We start from the raw sequence: 20,267 nt of genomic DNA on the forward strand, positions 1-20,267 counted from the left end.
TATTAGTCTTGTTATTATCCAAAGCCCTGGCGTATGAAGTAGTTTAGGCTCTCTAGATAGTAAGTTTTGTTCTGGAGCACAGTGGGCATTTCCTTTACTGACAGTGAAGTGGTCTTATAAACGTTAACTGAACCTATATTAATAGCTCTATTTTTTTTTCTCTAATTGGAAGACTCACTTGTTTATTCTGTACACTTGTACAGTAAAGTATACAGAATAAAAAGTACAGTCTACATCCTGCCTTGTGAAGGAGGCTGGTATGGAGCATCTCAAAAGATCCCTTCCAACCTCTACCGTTCTACCGTGACCTATTTCACAAAACTCATTTTCTGTAGATATTCTGGTAATCCTGTATTTATCTGGGCTCCCACTAGTGAAAAAATGTGATCTCTAGAACTCACAACATGATCAGACCGCGGTGGGTAGTTAGTGGTCATATCTCTTACGTTAGCATTTTCACATGAAGATCTAAGAAGCTAGAATTGCATACAATTAGCTCACTTTACAATATCCATATGAGAGGAATTAATTGTGACTCTGTTTTCCTATTTTTGTTTTGTTTTTTTTTCCCCTGCAGCTGGGCCTCTGGAACTCCCTCTCTTCGAGCTGATCCCCTCACAAAGACAAGTGGTTTTCCATGGAGACCGCTTGCCTTTCCAGTGCACAGCCACTTACGTGGACAACACCACACAGGTGCACTGGTACCACGCGGGGCGCCGGGTCGAAACCGACGAGGAGAGCGGCATCTTTGTGGAGGACAGCATCATCCACGACTGCTGCCTGATCACACGGTAACACACACCTCTTGTGATAGCCAGGCTGGCAGGCAAGGGCAGCAGATTCCACACTTGCCACAAGCCTCATTAAAACGTGCATCAGGAGTTAGTTAATTTAAGCAATTCGATTGCACGCTTGAATCTGGGCGCAGAGGTGGAGATTTTTCACGGCTATGATTTGCCATGGTCCCAAATTGTACTTTTTGTGTCTAAGTATCCAGACTTGATCAGATATGTGTTTGAAACAGATAAAACCAGTTTCTTATTCCTCTTATATCACTTATAACCATGAGCAGAAACATGAAAAAACAAGAAAAGCTTCAGTAGCATATGGGAGTGACTTCCAGCCAAACTGCTTCTTCATGACACCAACTAGAAGTCTGAGTGATGAACCTATGAAGAACTACTAATTGAAAAGGCTTTTAGTTTTTGTAGGTTCCAACATACTAGATCCTATATTCTTTAGTTAAGTAATCTAATTTTTGTTTCGTATTAAATATTTCTCAATTTTCCGTGACTTTTGCCATCTCTGTTCCTGTGTGCTTGAGAGATACAAAGATCTACAGATGCGTTTGCTGGTGTGATAAGTGGAAGAGGAATGGAGTATGCTTATATAAAAGAAGCAAAACCTAATATTTGGCAGTGATGTAATGTTCCAGTTTTGCTTCAGTTTTACTGTTAAACATTATTTAATAAATTATAAATTTCAATGTTTATTTTTGGGTTTCATCACAGAGTATTGGCTTGTCGCTAAAAGCTGCTAAGTTGTTGCACACATCCTTTTGTCCTCTGCCAGTTTCCATCACTGATCAAAAAGAAAGTCTGATTCTGTGTGCATGTTCTGCCTTTCTCTTTGTAGAAGATGGAGTGAAAATAGCTATGCTAATTAGCTCTGGATAATCATTAACATCTTTTCACTCAAACAGTTTCTATTAATATAATTGACCTGAAATGCTTCTTGAGCTACCAAATAGAAGTTATGAAGAGAGTCAGATTAAATCCCGTCCACTGGGGACTTTTGGCTTTATTAATTTCATCTACCCACCATTTGACCCCTTTTGGAGTCCTGTAGATCTAGAGGCATAGATCTGACCTATTCTTACAGCTACTGGCTTTCTTCTAATATCAATGAAAAGGACTATAAGACCAATTAGTACAGTAATGCCAAGTGCATGAGCTATTATATAACTGCCGAGTCACTTAAATTAAAGCGTGTTCTTCCTATTTCCATTATATCAAAATTAGAAGACATGCTGTTAATCACCTCATTATGTTTTTCAACTGAATTATATTTTGTACTGTATAAGCAATTTGTAAAGCATAGTAATAAACTAAAATAAATAGTCTAAAATTGTTTTTGAAATAGCTATCTCTTTTAAAAAGCTGTAAGTAGCTTGACTGAATTTTACCTTACATTACTTCTTTTTTGCCAGACTGTAAAATAAAAGCCATTGTCTACCATAGCATTTTTTAATAAGGATGGTTGATCTCCTGCCTACCTCGTTACTGTGCCATTTAATAGGTGACCTTGATGCTGATGGTGCAGTATGCACTGGAATGTGCAGTATGCACATCTATTCAGAGAAAATGTTCTTTAAATACGTCATCACATTTGCTGTTATAGACTGGAAAAATACTGTGACTTGCCCAAGTTATGTGATACAGACTGTTAAAATAAGATAAAATATTTTTGAATAAAACTCTAAGTCCTTAAACAGCTGTTTAAAAGCATGCAACATTTTAATTCCTCATTTATTTGCGCTATACGTAGCACTTCATAAGATAGAAGGGCATCTATGCTGCATTTACCATAGAGCATAGTCCTTATCCAGCCAAAAATGCTAATACTCAAGTAGCCGTGCCTCTCCCTTGATCTGAGTGCTTATCAGAGTTAACTTATTAAAGACATACTTTTGAACCTACTTTTGAAAACTCTATTTTGAAGTCAATGTTTTTTAAACATAAAGACATGTACTGTTGAAAATAAGAAAATACTGGCCATGTTGTGACTGTTAAAATTATCTTTAGCATTTCTTTATTTTAATCCCATCTTTATGACCATATATACTATATGCTAATTTATATAATTATTACCATAACAAATCAAAATTATATGTAATAACATGCTTGTTACATGTTACAATAGCATGTATTTGTATGCTTCTTACATGCCATTACACACTGTGGTAGTTCTTAAGGCTAAATCATGGTTGTAACAAGGCATTGAAGCATCAGAAAGACTGTGCCTCCCTGAGGCTATCAAATGTTAAGTATGTGATTTGGACTAAAAATAAAGGTAACTTGAAATCAATTCTTGCAGTATCATATTTTGCCTTTGCATACCTAGTCTTTACAGCAAATGTCCACTCTCTGTGGCTTTCTGTAATTGCACTAAAGGACACACTTTGGCCTGTGCTCCTTAGCAATTTAAAGATTTCTATAGCTGGTTTTGAACAAAGAGGTGTAGTCATGTTCCAAAAGCTGCTTATTCAAACATTTTTAGGTGGTTATTTTATTGGGTAGTTCCAGATATTTCTGGACATGGATTTACAACACAAATATCATGCTAAACCCTTCTGTTTTATTAACTGTCACAGTAGAAGGATAAAATATCCAAATGTGTATTTTTTGTCTCCTATGATAAAGCAGAATAAACTAAAATAAATATTTTTGTTACAATAATTAAACTAAAGTCTTGAACTGTATTCCGGTCTGTGACATTTTTCTTGGCAAGGAGTATTCCCTTATAGGAGATCTTGAAAAGGTGTTTTCAATTCTGCTGCTAGCTCACAGTTATCATTTCTTGCCAATGATAATAATATTTGATTTTGCTGGTGTTTAATTTTCTCTCATTATGCCTGTGTATAAATATCATAGTCATATATGAAAATATACATATGATGTGGGACTAATTTCCTATCATTTGTGAATGGATCTGGCTGAATTTGTTAATGGTGCTTCCAATGAAGACTGCCTAATTTCTTTAGCCTGAAATATTATGTCAGTTTTATAATAAGCAACAATTCTAACTCAACACATTCTCATTCTCTACTATCCCTAAAGCCACATAGAAGGAAGGTCATGTAGGAATTTCTGCAGTACAGCATCTTTCCCAGATTCCCCACTGTTCCCTTTCAGTGTTTGGAGAAGCTAGCAGGACAGTTATTAGAATATTAAACGATAACAAGAAATTATTTTAGTTCTATGAACCAAGAAACTCTGCAGTGGCAGAGATACTTTAATTTTTAAGAAGTTTCTTATTTACCACAAAGAATATAATGACAATTTTGAAGTCTTTTTTATTTCTATTCTGTAAATACTTGTGTAGAGTGTTTTACAGTGCTTATGCCCTGACAGCTGTAATAGCTGCTCTGGGACCATTACAGTTCACAAGTGCTCCTTCTGAAAACATTAAACTGTGAAGAAAGTTAAGAACCCATAAAAAGGAGAGAAACCAACATGCTCCCATCTGAACCTAGGCTGACAGGTACTAGGATCAAAAGTTGTTTTCAGATGTAATTTTTGTTGTGTAGAGAGATTTGCCACTGGAAATATAGACACTTAGGACTGAATTTTGATCCCCTGAAAGTTGTGGTTATGTACTGTGGTCTGTCCTAAGTATCTCAGTCTTCTAGAAATGGTTGGCAAAGCCACTTTATTTTGTGGGGGTCTTTAATTAAAAAAAATTAAGCTTAAGAATTTGGTTTTTTTAATCCTCTTAGTGATTCTTTACATCGTGACAGTAGCCACTCCCAAGTAAATAATGAAATAAATGTTTGAGATGAGAAGTATATGATTATGTGAAAATCTCAAAAATGTGCAGAAGAAAGGAAGAACTACAAATCATGGCCCAGTGAAGGTACAAAAAGTATTTCAAACAAATCAAATGTTGTGGGTTAAAACATTTGATCATAATTTATGTTATCCAAACAGGAGGTTGAGTCCAACTAGTACTTTTTTACTGTTTGAAATTATCACTGCAGCTATTAGTAAAGAATTAGGAGTTTGATTGAGACAGTTTCACTAGAAGAATAAAGATTGTTTAAGATGTGATTAGAGAAAAGAAATTGATTCCAGAGTAGACAGGTGGTATCATGGCAATTTTGAGATCCAGGCATACACTTCCTTTAAGAAAGAACAAAATGCTTCCATAACTTCTGCTTGAAAGACAGAAATTCAAGGCATTAAATGATCCAGATGATCCCTAAACTTTGATAAGAGTTTGGGCAGGAATACATCTGGAAAAGACATGAAGCAAGCAGTAGTGGCTTGAACTGGTCCTAGGTGACAAACCAGTCTGAAAATCCCTGATAAAGATGTTGGTAGGTTAGATACTTGACTGAAAGTTCAGATGTGTTCCAAATCATGGCAGAATATTGGAGATTGTACGAGATTAACAAGATTAGAACAGATCCAAGTAACTTGATTCAGAAATGCATATATTTTATAATCACTTTGTGGTCTGCTGTCATGAGTATTTGGAGATGAGCAGCTGTGGGTCACAGTGAGAAATCCAGAGAGACAAGCAGAAATTGTTCTTTGTGTTCTGAGTGCTGATATTTTTGCTTTACCTAATCGACCTTGTTTGACCTATAGCTGTCAAGGAGTTAGGAAACAGATGAAGCAAAATAACAGTTTAAGTTGTAAATCAATATTGCTGTATTATTTTGAGGTCACTTTAAGCTCTGCAGGCAATGGTCTACAGCTTATTTCAGGCATTGGAGGCAGAAAAGGGCTGCTGACAGATGCCACTTCACCAGCAGTGGTCTCATATATCAGATTGGATGATAATATTTTAAATTATTGCAGAATATTATGAAATGCCCAGGGTAAGGGTTTCATTATGAGAGATTAAGAGTACCTTCATGTGAATTAAATTGGAAGATTAATTAAACTTAGGTCTTTTATCTAAAAAGATTTCAATTACCTGAAGAAAAGCTAATGACAGTTTTACTACTAATCAGTCTGGGGAATATTTTAAAATATAACCTGTGGAGATACTAATACAATGAAAAGCAAAAAGCAGCAACCACAATGTCATTTAAGTAGTAGACCATTACCTAAGAGTTGTGCTTTGTCATAAAACCTGTAGGCTTAATTTGAGTAAGTGCTTATTGAAACGTGATTGAAAAATAGGAATTTTCACAAAAAGAAAAAAAAAAAAGTATTTTGGCTGATAGAATTAAAATATCCTAGAAAAACAGTAAGTCAGAACTATAAAAACGTTTTGATGGAGTCCTTGAAGAATGTTACAAAAAATATACTTTCTTGGTGTTGATACCAGATTAAGAAGATGCCTTGCACTAAATTTTGACCTCTCACTTCCATTTCTGCTTATATCCAGCAGCTATATATGGGTCCATCCAGCCACAACACAGAAATGTTCAGTAGCAAGAACAAAAATTGACGCTTTATCCCCCACAAGGGAGAATCAGAGGGTTTTGCTTTGACTTTTTAAGGCCAGAATGATTTTAATGTGGCCCTTCAAACAGCTGCAGCTACAGCTGAGGACATGCTGCACTGTAGCAGCAGTTTGGACTCAACATCTCAGGGCTGGCTTTTTCTAAAGTACTTTTCCTGTCAACATCAATGTTAGGGATAATTATACATTTTCTCTGAGTCCAGGCAGTAGTTTGTAAATCTATGAACCAAATGTGAGCATATCAGAGCATTTATGACATACATCCAGAATCTAATGCCAGGTAAACCACCCTCAATACTGGTGAAGCAAACCATTGCTTCAAAGAAACACTTGATAGAAATATTTAAACAGCAACTGAATTACTTTTGAATTTTCATGTATTTCGATCTGTTGACATTGAGAATGCATTGTAGGGCATATTCCCATTAACTTGCTGGAATTCCATGAAAATAGGTCCTCTCTCCTCTTTTTTCTCTCCCTGCAGGATAAACCACCCCTTATATTTAATTGTTTATGGTATTGTGATTGGGTGGCTCCTGGCCATTACCAAATAAATTTTACACTGCAGGAGATAGACCAAATACTGAGAAAGAAAAAAGATTGTTCCTGAAGTTCTTACGTAGGAAACTGCTATGTCTTACCTTCTTTTTAGATCTTTGCAAATTTCTTGCAAGTGGGCAAGTAAACCAGGTCAGTATTCTAACTCTAATATATCAACCAGCCCATAAAGTGTTTATTACATAATTAATTTCTGCATTTGTATCATGTCAAAGAAATACGCATTTGACAAATAGTTTGAAACTGTAAAGTTAATTTAGTAGGGGTTTTGGTTTGTTTCCTTTTGTGTGTTGTTTGGGGGTTTTGTGATGATTTTTTTGGGATTTTTTGCTGGTCCCAGTGGCATGTAGTCAAATAATCAAGAACTGTCATAAGCAGATTAACACTTCTGTGTCATGTGGGGAATTTTTTACTTTAAAAGCTTTTTACACAATTTTGGATATTGGTGTTATTTTTGTCCAAGGATCTCTGATAGTGTGCAGATCACAGGAGTTATGCTAATGAAATAAAGCTTCCTCTGAATATAACACTGCAGCATACAGACTACCTAAGGGCACATGAAAGGCATACAGCAGGTGTAGCACCATTTCCCCAGAAGGCTGCAGCTGTATCCATCCTGCAGTCCTTCAGCTTGCTGGTAGAACAAAACTAATAACAATAAACACATCTGAGCATCCCTAAACCTTTCACCAACTGACAGAGCAGCTCAGTGACAGACAACTGATTCATGAAGTGCTTTAAATAAGCCCTGGCCCAGGTGTACTCTCTTAATATATAGCTTTATGGCACTGTGCTACCACAGACCTGCCAGCTGTCTGAAGGTTTATCCAGTAGGAGAAAGTTTTGGGTCTCTAGAGCTGTTGATACTTTTCTTTTTCTCTCCCCACTTACATTCTCAACTATCTAGACTGGCATGTATTGACTCCAGGACTGTGGGAGTTTGAAGATAAATACAAAAAATCTTTTTGTATGCCCTTCAGTGCAGAACAGCAGCTGATTGTCTCTCCCTGACAAGCTCAGTGAGTGAGAATGAGCTCATACAACAAACCAAACATGTTGTGATGTGATGTAGAGATGTTTAGGTTTCTGATGTAGACTCTGAAGATGGTTTGGTAGAGTCACTCTAATATTAATATTGTTTGTTTTCCCCATTTTATGAAAGAAATTAATGGCATATATGTAGGTCATGGGTACTTTGATATCCACCTATAGGAAACACATCTCACTGCTGATTGTTGGGCAGCAAATGGATATTAACCTCTGACAGTATTTTTGAACATTTTCATTTTAATTGAAGTAATTTGAGCAATACAAAGGAAATGAAGTGAGATGGTTTTACTAACTGACATACGGCTCTTTTCTCCTATTTTGGAAGTAGGTCTTTGGTTTGTTGTGGATTTTTCCCTCTGGTTTTTTTCTGTCAATATATTGTTATTAAATCTAGGTCCTTTCCAACTCTTGTCATGGCTCTAGCACTTGAACAAATTAGCTGATAAATAAATTATAGAAAAAAATATATTATAGCACATTACATCTCTTGGGTACCTACAGATGGTATTAAATGGTAAGTTAAGCTTTGTTTTTATATGCAATCTAAAGAAAAAAAATCATGTGTATTGCATTACCTCTGTGTATGAGAAATTGATTACACCTGAAAATACTTGCTAGACATCTCACATTAAATGAATACCAACTTTCATCTTCCTTTTTTCTTGCTGTTGCTTGGACACAAGTTTACTTCAAAGGCCATCAGCCTTCTAAAGCTGTTTCTTTCAAGGGTAAATAACTAATTTTGTCAGAGAGATCAGACTAGCAATTTGAGTTCAGACAAGTGCCTTGATTTACAGATTCTCTCTTCATTTTCCATGTTTTAACCTTATGTCCCCTGTGAAAGGCTGTGTTCCAAGCAGCAGTGTGCTCTGGAGACCAGCACTCATTTTTTAAATTGCATGTTAGTATTAATAATTTAAGGTGGTATGGGGTGGAGGCATGTTATGCAGACCTTCTGCCTGAACTGTGGGAACACAATAGCTATTTATCTGTCTGAAGAAGACTATGAGAAAACCTAAATGTCTCCTGTGTTTAAGTAATTTATTTTTATTTTCCTGCAGGAAGACCAGTTGTTTCTTCCTAAATCTTACAGATATTCGAGTCAGATTTTTGAAGTATTTCTTATGGAAAGCCAATCAAAATATGGTGTTGAAGTCTCTTCTTTATTTGTTACTTTGTTTCCTGGCATGCAAATGACTGCTGGGGCGTACAGTAAATGTCGCTATAGTACTTCTTCAGGACATGGTTGAGTAACTTTGCATAATGAGACCTACTTCTGATTGTCTAATTAGTTATGCATAGCTGTAGCAATGCAAAACTATGCCTCAAATAGAACTCTATTGTCATAGGTTTCTTGATTACATGACTATGGCTTCCGCTTGTATTATGGTTCCTCTCTTTATAATGACAAATGCCACGGGCTTCTGTTGAATATTATAAGAACTTTTTCATGCAATTGCATCACTGTACACTTTAATTAATTTTTCAATATGTCAGTCATCACATTTGTAAAAAGGAATTCTACCATGCATGAAACTTCCCAGTACAAAAAAGAATCATGTATATTCTCTTTCTTCCTTTTTAATGTTTTTACTGAGAAGGTCACTTTAATTTCCAAGGGAAACTTGAGAAGAGCCTGCCAGTGATCCTTTTCTCATCAGGCAGCAATCTTCCTGTTCAGTTAGCCTTGATACCATCTCATGAATGTCTGACTTCATTTTATCATGATAGAATATCACAGAATTGTTAAGGTTTGAAAAAGCCCCTAAGATCATCAAGTCCAAGTGTTCACCACTAAACCATATCCCCAAGTGCCACATCAACATGGATTTTGAACACTTCTTCGGAGCTAATTCCACAGTTCTCCTGGACAGCCTGTTTCAATACTGGACCACCCTTTTCGTGATATCGAATCGAAACCTTCCCTCTGCTGCAACTTGAAGCCATTTCTTCTCATCCTGGAAGTCAAAATTTCCATGAAAAGTGTCAACTGTCACACTGCTGAGCAGTAGGATGTGATTGCTAATGCAGGGGGTGTGGGAATGCGTGCTGACTCACACTCCATCCTTGGGAAAGCTGCATAATAGGGGAAAGATTTTTGCTCTTGTGGCCTGATGTTTATTAGCTCCTGTGAGATAGGATAGTCAAGAAAAGAATACTGCCAAAGGAGCCATCCTCTATTAATTATTTCATGCTTTTGCCAAGCTCCTAAATCAGAATCCTGCCATGTGCTCAGGTTATGGGAGAGTTCTTAACCAAGTTCTTAACCCTTAACCAAGACTTGTTACCATTGCTGAGGGAGATCAAGAACGCCTTTCGACTAGGAGTGAGAATCTCTGGGCGTACTTGTGTAACCATGCCATGACTTAAAATATGTAACTGTCCTGCTAGAAAACTTAGTGAAATATAGTTTTAAAATTCTATAGACAGGAAATGCCCACCCTTTCCTTCTGGTCTGTCAGGACTGTGAAGTGAAAGTCCCCAAGGATTATAAGCTGAGAAAATGCTGAAGGATCAAGTTGACTGTTTTTTTTGAGTATTAAAAGACTTTTTTTTTTTTTTTTAATTCAGTTTCCCAAATTCTCTAGAGGTATAAGATCAATTTATCATTTGTCATATCCAGATGGTAAGTAAATGAACAGTTTCACCATTGGGCTTGCTATCAAAATATTCCAAGAGGAATATAAATGAATGCATCATTTACAGTGGCCAGATGGCAATTCAGAAGACAATTTCATGATCTAGTCATTATATTGCATAAACCTATTCTGGCTTGTTTTTTATCACCATCTGAAGAAAGGGCAATGGAAGATTTAAAGTGTGAATATGAGGAGTTACTCGTCTTTTGAGAAAATTTGAACCAATGTTCAAGTATTGCGTTTCTATCAGAAACAAGGCTGATATATCAGTAAATATTTGTCTCTGAGGCTGGGAAACTTCATCTACTGATGGGAGACCTGTTAAGCAGGTCTGTTAAGCAGCAGATAAATTTACATCAGAACACATTTTGGCAGTTTAAATAAATGCAAAATGTACCCTTTATATTTATCTGCATACTGATTACTTTAAAAATTTATAACAAGCTGAAATATGGTATTTACCTAACATCACCATGTTTTTCAATTGTATCAAATTTGTCAAAAGATATCTGTTTATTTGTGAAGTCTCCACCTCTTGATGCCACAAGTGAATATACGTGCTGCCTTTTTCAGTGGAGTTTCGTGCATAATTGTTTTATAAGCTCTAGGAATATGATCTTTATTAACTGTCTATAAAGATGATGTGAGATTGTTGTGAGATATGAAATGTAACATTTAATTAAAACATTGTTAAACTGGCTAATTTCAGTGAAGTACTTCTACCTGAATTCAAAAAGGTGTACTAAGAATTAGCTAAGAGGCTGCTGTTACTGGGGTATTCACCTGACACTTCTTAAGAGAACAGTTACTTCTTTTGACATTAAAATACTGAGCTACTCTCTGAGAATGGCTATTAATGCTTTTTCTATATTTTTTTGCTATAAAAATATGTTAGAATTCATTGTAAAAATGAAATAGGGCACTTGGAGTTCAAAGCATCATAAATAGAAATAATGTGAATTTTTTAATGTTACTATTTAATAATAAATTTCACTGAATATCTGGAGAACTATGCAAAAACTCAGAAACTAACTTAAAGACTATTTGCCATGATTTACTTGTTTTCTAAGGACCCAGGTAACAGTTCTGTAGTAGGTACTTGAGAAAATCATCTTTCAAAATGTCAGACTCTACCAAAATCTGCTAAAGTTACAAGTAAAAATTTCAAGATTTTATCTTACAGATTCAAAATAAATTTATTAACTTTATAAAACTTCAGGTTTTGTAATGTACATTCTCTCTCTTTCTAACCCTACTATGTTTCTTCACATGTAATTTCTAATTATCTAAAACACAAGGCATATTCAAAGAATAGCCATTTCTGTAAAGCAAAGTAAATATTTCAGATAAATGCTACTTCTCGTCCTTTCCCAACTATTTTAAAAAAACTGTAAATTGTTTAAAACTGTAGTAAAATTTATCTCTAGCCCAATGGCAGATTTAAGATATAATGTGTTACCTTCTTAAACTGTAGTATTTATGTTTTTGGTTTATGACCTCTGTAGAGTTGGAGTAATTGAATAGTGCTCTATCCCAAATCTACAGATTCTGCTGTTGAAATGCCTCAAGAGCTGTAATCACAGCTGAAGGCCAACCCATTCTCTGTGGTTTGGTCGTGTGGGCAACTTGAAATGCATTTCTGACTTACAAGTGTTTGGTCAGGCAACAATCCAAATATTCCCTAATACCTGGGGAAAGGAGGGTGGACTCTGATAAATAGTTGGTACTTTTTAATGATAATTTTTGATTTTGTTATAGCCTGTTACAACTTGAGTAGTCAATACAAATTGGTGCTGCTAAGGGCTTGCTACCACTTACATGCTGTCTGTCCCTCTGATATCATGGACCAAACCCATTTTGATATTTTCATAAAAAATCTCTGAAAATAAGTTAATATCATAAAACCAATGATTTGGTACCAGTATGGTTAAGTGTATACAATGATGAATCTTTTATTTTTTAGTGAACTTATCCTGTCCAGTATTGACATTGGTGCAACTGGAGATTGGGAGTGTCTAGTCAAGAATTCCTATGGAAATAGCACCAAGCAAGTAGAAATTGTGGTACTTGAAACAGCTGCACCCTACTGCCCTGCAGAAAGAATTATTAACAACAAGGGAGATTTCAGGTATGAATTTCTGGGTTTGGAGTGTGTTTCATGTATTCATGTAGGTACAGGCCATATTTATGCTTACCTGACACTTCAGTGTCAGTTACAGATCACCTATTTCAGTTGTCATTTTTATGTAATATGGTAGGAAGGAGGAGCACTGTATGATTTTGATGGGAAATGGGACCTAGTGCTTCAAGAGAAGCAGTGGTTTGTGAAATTTAGAAAATCTTCTAATTCCTCAGTAGGCATTGTGAAACATTTTTAAGAAATTAGGTAAATGAGAGAAGGTTCAAAATTTTTTTTGGTCTTCTTAGAAGATGATAACACTGCATTAACTCATTAGAAGATTAAATCTTCAGTGCTTTACTTTTTAACTCTGTTCTGGTTCTGTTGGGTGGCTTTGTTCAGCTGAGATTAGAGGTAACAAATGACATGAGACTGTTAGTAGAATATTTCACTGAAGATGTTCAAAATAGAAAGTAAAACTATTTAGTAAAACAAACATACTGTATTAAGGAGCTTAAGGGCACACAGTTATGCCAATATATCACTTGCTTACAAAATGCACCTGTCTTGCTATCTGAATCTTAGGAGTCTGCAAAATTTTGTAGACTAAATGTACTGTTGCTCCATCATTAATTTTATCTACATAAGCTGGTGTGACTTTTTAAAAATTTAATCATTTTAATCAGAATAAAAGGTTTCTGTGGAATTTGGTGTTGTTTTCAGTCAACTCTAAAATACACCAATGATATGCACAAAGCTCTTAAACAAAACCTGCTTGACAATAAGACTGATGTATGATGGCAATCCCATTGAGAAATCAAGACAGTAATTTGTTACCAAATGAATTATAATGAGAATTCAGCTTGAATAGTTAATGAAAGGAAAATAGATGAGGAAGGAAGCTTCTCCTAAATGGCAGAACTTTCTGAAAATATTTCTGACCTGAAAGCCTCTATGTATTTTTAGGTTGCCTTTAAAGCTTTCCCAAAGGCTTTTTGTACTGTTTCTTGTGTTTGAATAAAAGTAAAGGATTGAATTAGAAAGAAATGGAAATAAAAATCTATTAAAATAATCTGTTTTCTCTTTACCACAAAGCTATTTTATTATGTGTTGACCTCAGTACCAGTGAGTTTGCCTCTTTCACTGAGGCAAAATTGCTGAGGTAATTTTATATACATATACATATATACATATCCATATACATATATATGGATTAAAATTCATCAGAGACCTTTGACAATCTTAGCTATAGATTTTTTTTGTCATCACAAAACTGTAATTGTGTTTTTTTCATTGTGGATATACTTAAATATGTTTTAATTGATATTTAAAAAAATATGTACTTCCTATCATACTGAATCTTTTAGATGACAACTCTATGAAGTTTGTTTTCTTGCCTTAAAATAACATCCTTTCTCCATAAATAAATATATAAAGATCTTCAGGCTGTGCAAACTAAACCAGGGGCATTTTTGTCATTTTTATATAAATCTAAAGAACAGGAGTGGACATTTCTCAACCTATTGATCATCTTCCTAGAAATCCATATAAATTTATTTTTTAAATGTACATCAGAAGAATGCTGAGTCCATAGGTTCTTTTGGCATTTGAGAGAATGGATTTAAAATTGTAGAGAATTTATCAGGCTCAAACTCAGCATTAGTGCTTGAAATTGTTCCAAAGATTTATCCTCAGAAATGGAGGTATCACACCAGCGAGTTTTCTTACAAAGGTGTTTGAAGTTTTGGTAACATAACAAGTATGGAAGTAGAAAGAATTGAGCCACAAAGGCAAAGCTAGAAAGAGCAGTTCTTTTATTGGGCAAAAGAAAGGGAAAAAAGCGTCAACTGTTAGAGGAATGTGGCTATTTCAGTTGTCCAGCCTAGGTGGTATTTATAATTGCATAACTGCAGCAAGAATTAGGCACTGAGAGTCAGAATGATCTGGCCTTTTGTACCAAGAGGTTTTCTCTATGATGGCCATATTTTACTTTTTTCCCGTTGTTTTATAGAATGCTGTAAGCTTATTCCGAAAAGCAGATTATAATGTTGTTGCGTGCTATCACTCCTAGTCATAAAGGCCAGATTCTGCTCACTGTGACAATGCTAGGTTCAGAATTATCTCTTTAGTTTTACTTTTGAAATAAACTGCCAGTAAGTTTGATCCAATTGCATTAATGACAATGTTTTACTAAAAATAATATTTCATAGAGGCAGAAGGCCTCTATGCCACTATATGCTCTATATACTACTGTACATATTTTGATTTTTTGGGGAAGCTCCTTCCATTATTTGTTTTGTATCAACTGTTTTTACATCACAGTTTTCACAGCTGTGAAAAATAAAAGTGTTTTTCCTCTTAGCTTTTCTTTGAAATGAAGAAAACTTTAATAGTCCAAAACCTTTCAGTATATTATGTAACAATGTACAATTGAATGTGGATTGTGTAACTAAGAGGAGCTAATACATTTGTTTGAGGAAATGTTGATTGCCAAGCTGTAATTTCATTGAAAGGTAGAATATTTTTGTGATTGATTGGGTTCGCTCGTTACCTCAGTGCAATTAAAGACCCATATCCTTCCCACACCTGCTGACTCGCTGATGATATGCTCATGGTTTTCTCAGATTTCTCCCAATTACCTGATCCTGCTACGTCCACACTGGGCTGTAAATGACAATAGATTTGTTACCTATAGAAATAGATCCAGTTGTGCCATTCTAGAGAATGCAGCAAATATACAGAAAAAGTGTGTTTTATAAGAGACCCAGAGCTATGTAGAACAATTCTGGCTGCTCTTCTTTTAGCTTGTTGTCAAAGACTGTTTTGGAATCATACTACATAAATCATATATATCTATATGGCTAATTTTTGAGGGCTAATTCCTTCCTCCTTCATGACACGTGATCTCTGCTGAAATCTTGTTCGTTGTTTTCTGAGACATTTGGGGCTTTTTGTTTTTCAAGGCTTTTTAGTGGGTCAAAACACGAAGCAAAGATTGTCAGGTACATTTTGAGCACTTACTTTTAAGAGTATTTAGTAATAAGGTGTTTGGGTTGGTTGGTTGTTTTTTTTTTCTTTATGGACTTACTGCTCTGCTTTTTGCAGTCTGCAAACATCAATGTAGTAAAACCACCAACCATATCTTTTTCCTTAACACTAAACACCTTCCTGGAATTGATGCAGACTGAATGTGTGACCAGCCAGACTTGGACCTGTATAATTCTGACATTTTCCAAGGAAATAAAGTAATTCATTATAAAATACTATAAAGTAAAAGTTAAAATAGCTTTTTTTCCCCTCATATATCACTTTATCTTGTTGTATATGGTTATATATTGTTACATATAGCATTGTATTGCATATTGTACATATAACATTGTATATGTAACTTGTGAGTTGCCTTTTGCATTTTAATTTTTACTGTCATGCTGTTTATAGGTGGCCCAAGACTTTGGCTGGGATAACTGCTTACCAGCCCTGTCTCCGGTATTCTTTTAACTCCATTGGATTTCACAGTGGAGCAGAAGAGGCCAAGGCGTGGCGGAAATGTAACCGGACTGGACGCTGGGATGAAGAAAACTACTCTGAATGTCCTTATTCACAAGAAATAACTCAAGTTCTTCATGCTTTTAGTCAGGTAACCTTTTGGAATCCAAGGCTCCCCTTCTCTAAATCTTGTTGAATAACTTGCAAGAAATGTTAGTTCAGCCACAAGTTTGGGATAGATGGACTTTGAACAAAATGCTTTACCTGAAAGACAACCATTTGTTTCTCTGGTAATTGGAAGTTGTAGTAGGAACAAGTGCACAGCATTTATTACCTTTATTTTAATTTTTTTTCCATTAGGTACTTAGAGTCTAGATCATTATTATTAATGCTGACAGGGTGATCAGTGCTTGACTTTTCTTCTCCTCATGTGTTTTTCCAGAAAGATGTTAATTTCTCATAGAGTCCCATATCAGAATTTTGTCAGCTGAAGTGCCTTTCCTCTTTAGAATGCCATTTTATTGTCTTCAAAAAAAGCAGTACTTAAATTGTTTCTTATGGACTAGTAAAAGTGTGAGATGAAAAAGTAGATGAATAGAAATTAATGGGAAAAAAGAGTATTACAGGAAACACTGTGGATGATGGCCCAGAGGTATAACTGCCATACTAATTCTACAACTTTCCATTTCCTTGACCATTTCTTCCCTGGTAGTATCAGTAGTGCTAGATAACACCACAGAAAGTTTGTTTTCAAATGGGTTCATAAATAACAGTAATTAATATGTTAAGAGGGCCATTGCAATTACAGGGTAATCAAATATTTAGGAAGATGTCTACAATCCAGTGTATTCTTCTGTAAGCAATGGGGTGAGGTTGGGTTCTTCAGGGCCTTAGACACTCAGGACTTTGCAGCCTCTGAGGATGGAGGCTTCACAGTTTCTTGGGATTAACCTGTTGAAATGCCTGACTACAAGAAAGATTTTCTTCACAACCAGTCTGAACTTCTCTTGTTCTCCCACCATGTACTACTGTGTGTAGGAACCCTTGCTGACACTGTTGTTTTCATGAGGGTCTAGAGATAGAGGCAAGGCAAGGTTAGTAGCTTGGTATATTTTATGGGACCAGATAGTTACAGTCTAGAAAAAGTAGACAAAAGTCTTCAAAATGTGTTGGTCTTTTGTGGTGGTATCTTCAGGTAACAGCAATGAAGTCTAACACATAAGGCTGAAGATAATTCATATTCCCCTGAAATGTATATCCATGGCATACATAAATCCATGTGAAATTATGGCAGGCATTATACCACTGGATGTGATCTCTAGTTTCTTGAAGAGAATGAAGCTAGCTGATTCATGAAGCCTAACAATGCTAATGTATTTTCAGATGCACATCAATTTGACAACCGTGCTTGAGTTTTCCCGCCAGCTGACAGCCTACACAAGAGGTGCTTCCCTCTTCGCGGATAAAATGGATGTAATATATTTGGCTTATATAATGGAAAAGTTAATTGTCTTCGTGGATGAAGTTGAAGATGTAAGATATCTTCTCTATGCTGAAAAAAAGTATCACTTAGAAGTGAAGTCCTCACATATGGCCCTGTTCTTAATGTATGCGGGCAGACACTGAAGAGTAGCTTCTAAAACTGATTGCTGATTGCAAATGTTCTGCATAAACTGTGGTGTGTCTCTTTGTGCCAAAAAGGAAACTAAGTCTTCTTCTCTGATGACAAGGGCATTTCTGCTTAGATATTAAACCTGTTTTTTAATGAGCCACTTATTTAATTTTCTTTTTAAGTTTGATTTCTACCATGTCTGATGTGTTAGAATGGACACTGGAGCTACACATGCTTCTTTTTTTTTCTCCATTTCATCAAAAGGTTTTCACTGAATTTTGGAAGGAGTTATCACTTCTTGTAAAGAAAAGATAATATGTCTTTATATGCAAATTTGTACAGAAACTTTTACCATCATGTATGCCATTTTTGCAGGAAAACCTAATCAGAATTATGCAAACCCTATGGTAAAAATAGGTTTTTACAGGGAACAATTTTATTTTTTTTTCTGTTAATTTTCAGAGTAACTACTTGCATAAAGATTTCATAAACTGTAATTTTTGACCACGTGGTGTTTTCTTTTGGTTTGGCAATGTTCATTCCATTCTGGCTCTGGAAGTTGTAATAGATAACATTTTCGTGCCAATTTCAGAAAGTCTCCAACTTCAATTTCACCATTATATATTAGATCTAAAGTATATTATTAAGTGCTCTCCAAGAATCATGTTCAAAGCTGCAACTTTTTTTCAGCTCAAAATCCTGATAAGATCTTATTGCTTTCTGACAAAAAAAAAAAATTGACATTCAAAAGAAACAGCTGGATTTGTCATAAAGCCTCTTTATTTTTCTAGCAGCTGATGCATTTTCCATAAATCTGAGCACCATTTCTAATCTTTTAATTGACTTCTTCCCTTCCACCTTTCAAATAGGTTTTAGTTTCTTGCTTTTTTTTGTATCAAAACATCTGTATCTCCATCACTTATTAAGTAATCACATCTCTGATTAAGTAATCTCTTATTTTCTTAATTTATAACATTTCTCGTAATTTTTCTCTCTTTTCCTTTACCTCTCTCTGAAGTTTGCTAAATAGAGTCCTCACTCACTGAGCTCTCAACTACCACCCATTTCTTAACTCTCACTCATAAGGTACAAAAGCACCTATGAAATTTTAGTGTCAGTAGCTTCACACATGAGGCTGTGCTCCTAATTATAAATAAGACTGAACTTTATTTAATAAAAGGCAGTTCATTTGGAAATGACTAGCACCTGAAGCTACAATTACATAAATCCATTAGAAATCAATTAAAATGTAATTATCCATTCTTGCAAAACCAGTAGTTTAGGTACCTCTTTTCTGGGATGCTCATCCCATTCCACATGGGATTGTTCATTTTTATACAAGATAAAGGTGCTTTGTCCCATCTGGTGGCTTGCCTCTCAAACAAGAGAGGTTCACCAGCACAAGGGACATATTTGCAACACACTACAATTTTTGTCAGGAACACTCATAATAGCCCAAATTTTTGTATATTCAATGACATGCCTTTACTCTTCATTAAAGCATTTAATTATAGCATAAATTACTTACTTTTCTTATTTGTCTCCTTTTGTATATTTATAGACTATTGTTCTGTTCTCAGTGAGTTACTCCCTTGCTGATTGGTGTTTGCTTTTATAGTTTCTCATAAATCACTCATAATGTGATTCATTATTATTCATTTTATCAATAACTCTGTCACATTGTCAAAAGCTATCTAGAATTATCTAGCAATTATGTTCTCAAAAATAGATTAAATATTTCAGGAACAGTCACATAAAATTCAACATATAGTCTCATTATTTGTTTCCTTTGCAATGCATGTGAAATTTATGTATTTTTTATTGAAAATGCAGAACTAATTTCAAAACCTCAGCCATCTTTTCAATATTTTTCACCATTACTGAATTTCTATTTTCCTTTCCACTGAATCATATGTGTATTTGTCTTATTTTTCTGTTTCAATTAGTGTGACTTTTTGGCTTCTTGAACTTTAGCAATATTTCTCAGTTGTTTTTCTCTGCTATATACCTTTTTACTCAGGTTTATTTGTGACAATGGCATATATCTTTTCCATATCTTTGTCTTCAAAAATATTGGTAACGCGTTATGTTAATTTTGAAATTTTACTCAAATTAAGATTTTTAATTTTTTAAAGCAAACATTTTTATTTTAGCTTGAAATAATTACAAAAATTATTCATAGTGATATTTATTCTTTCTAAATGTAACTACTCATAAATTTCAAAGACACAGTTACCAAAACCTGTAAAATGTCACCTGGTGCAACAAAGATCTGTTATTTTAGATTAGGCACAAGCATGAATTAAAACTACCAGAGCTATGGCTAATGAGATATTCTAAGTTTGTATCAACACCTGAGCTATATCTCAGATTTACTCCACTTTGTCTGAAGTAAAGATGTCTTTCAGATATATTTTCCCTCTTGTCTTTTTTTTCCTTCCCCCAACCTTCCCCTCAAGGTCGTTTGATTGAACATGAAGCAGTTCTTTAGAAAGACAGGTCCCATTTAATTAGTTTAAGAAAGGGAGTGATAATTCTGGAATTCTGTTTATTGAAATGAGATGACTCAATTTGTTAGGTTTATCTAGAAGATAAGCTCTAAAGT

The 20,267-nt window shown here is 34.9% G+C and overlaps 1 protein-coding gene across 1 annotated transcript in view; it reads left to right on the plus strand.

The window, feature by feature from the left end:
• Positions 1 to 20,267, plus strand: part of LOC136364139 (adhesion G protein-coupled receptor A3-like) — a 257,612-nt gene that overhangs the window by 123,111 nt on the left and 114,234 nt on the right. The window contains exons 7-10 of the mRNA XM_066323790.1: positions 578 to 791; positions 12,409 to 12,573; positions 16,003 to 16,201; positions 17,434 to 17,583. Coding sequence (XP_066179887.1) covers positions 578 to 791; positions 12,409 to 12,573; positions 16,003 to 16,201; positions 17,434 to 17,583 — 728 coding nt within the window. The remainder of the gene's footprint in view (positions 1 to 577; positions 792 to 12,408; positions 12,574 to 16,002; positions 16,202 to 17,433; positions 17,584 to 20,267) is intronic.

Source organism: Sylvia atricapilla, chromosome 8 (genome assembly GCF_009819655.1).
Source record: "Sylvia atricapilla isolate bSylAtr1 chromosome 8, bSylAtr1.pri, whole genome shotgun sequence".
NCBI classification, from domain to species: domain Eukaryota; kingdom Metazoa; phylum Chordata; class Aves; order Passeriformes; family Sylviidae; genus Sylvia; species Sylvia atricapilla.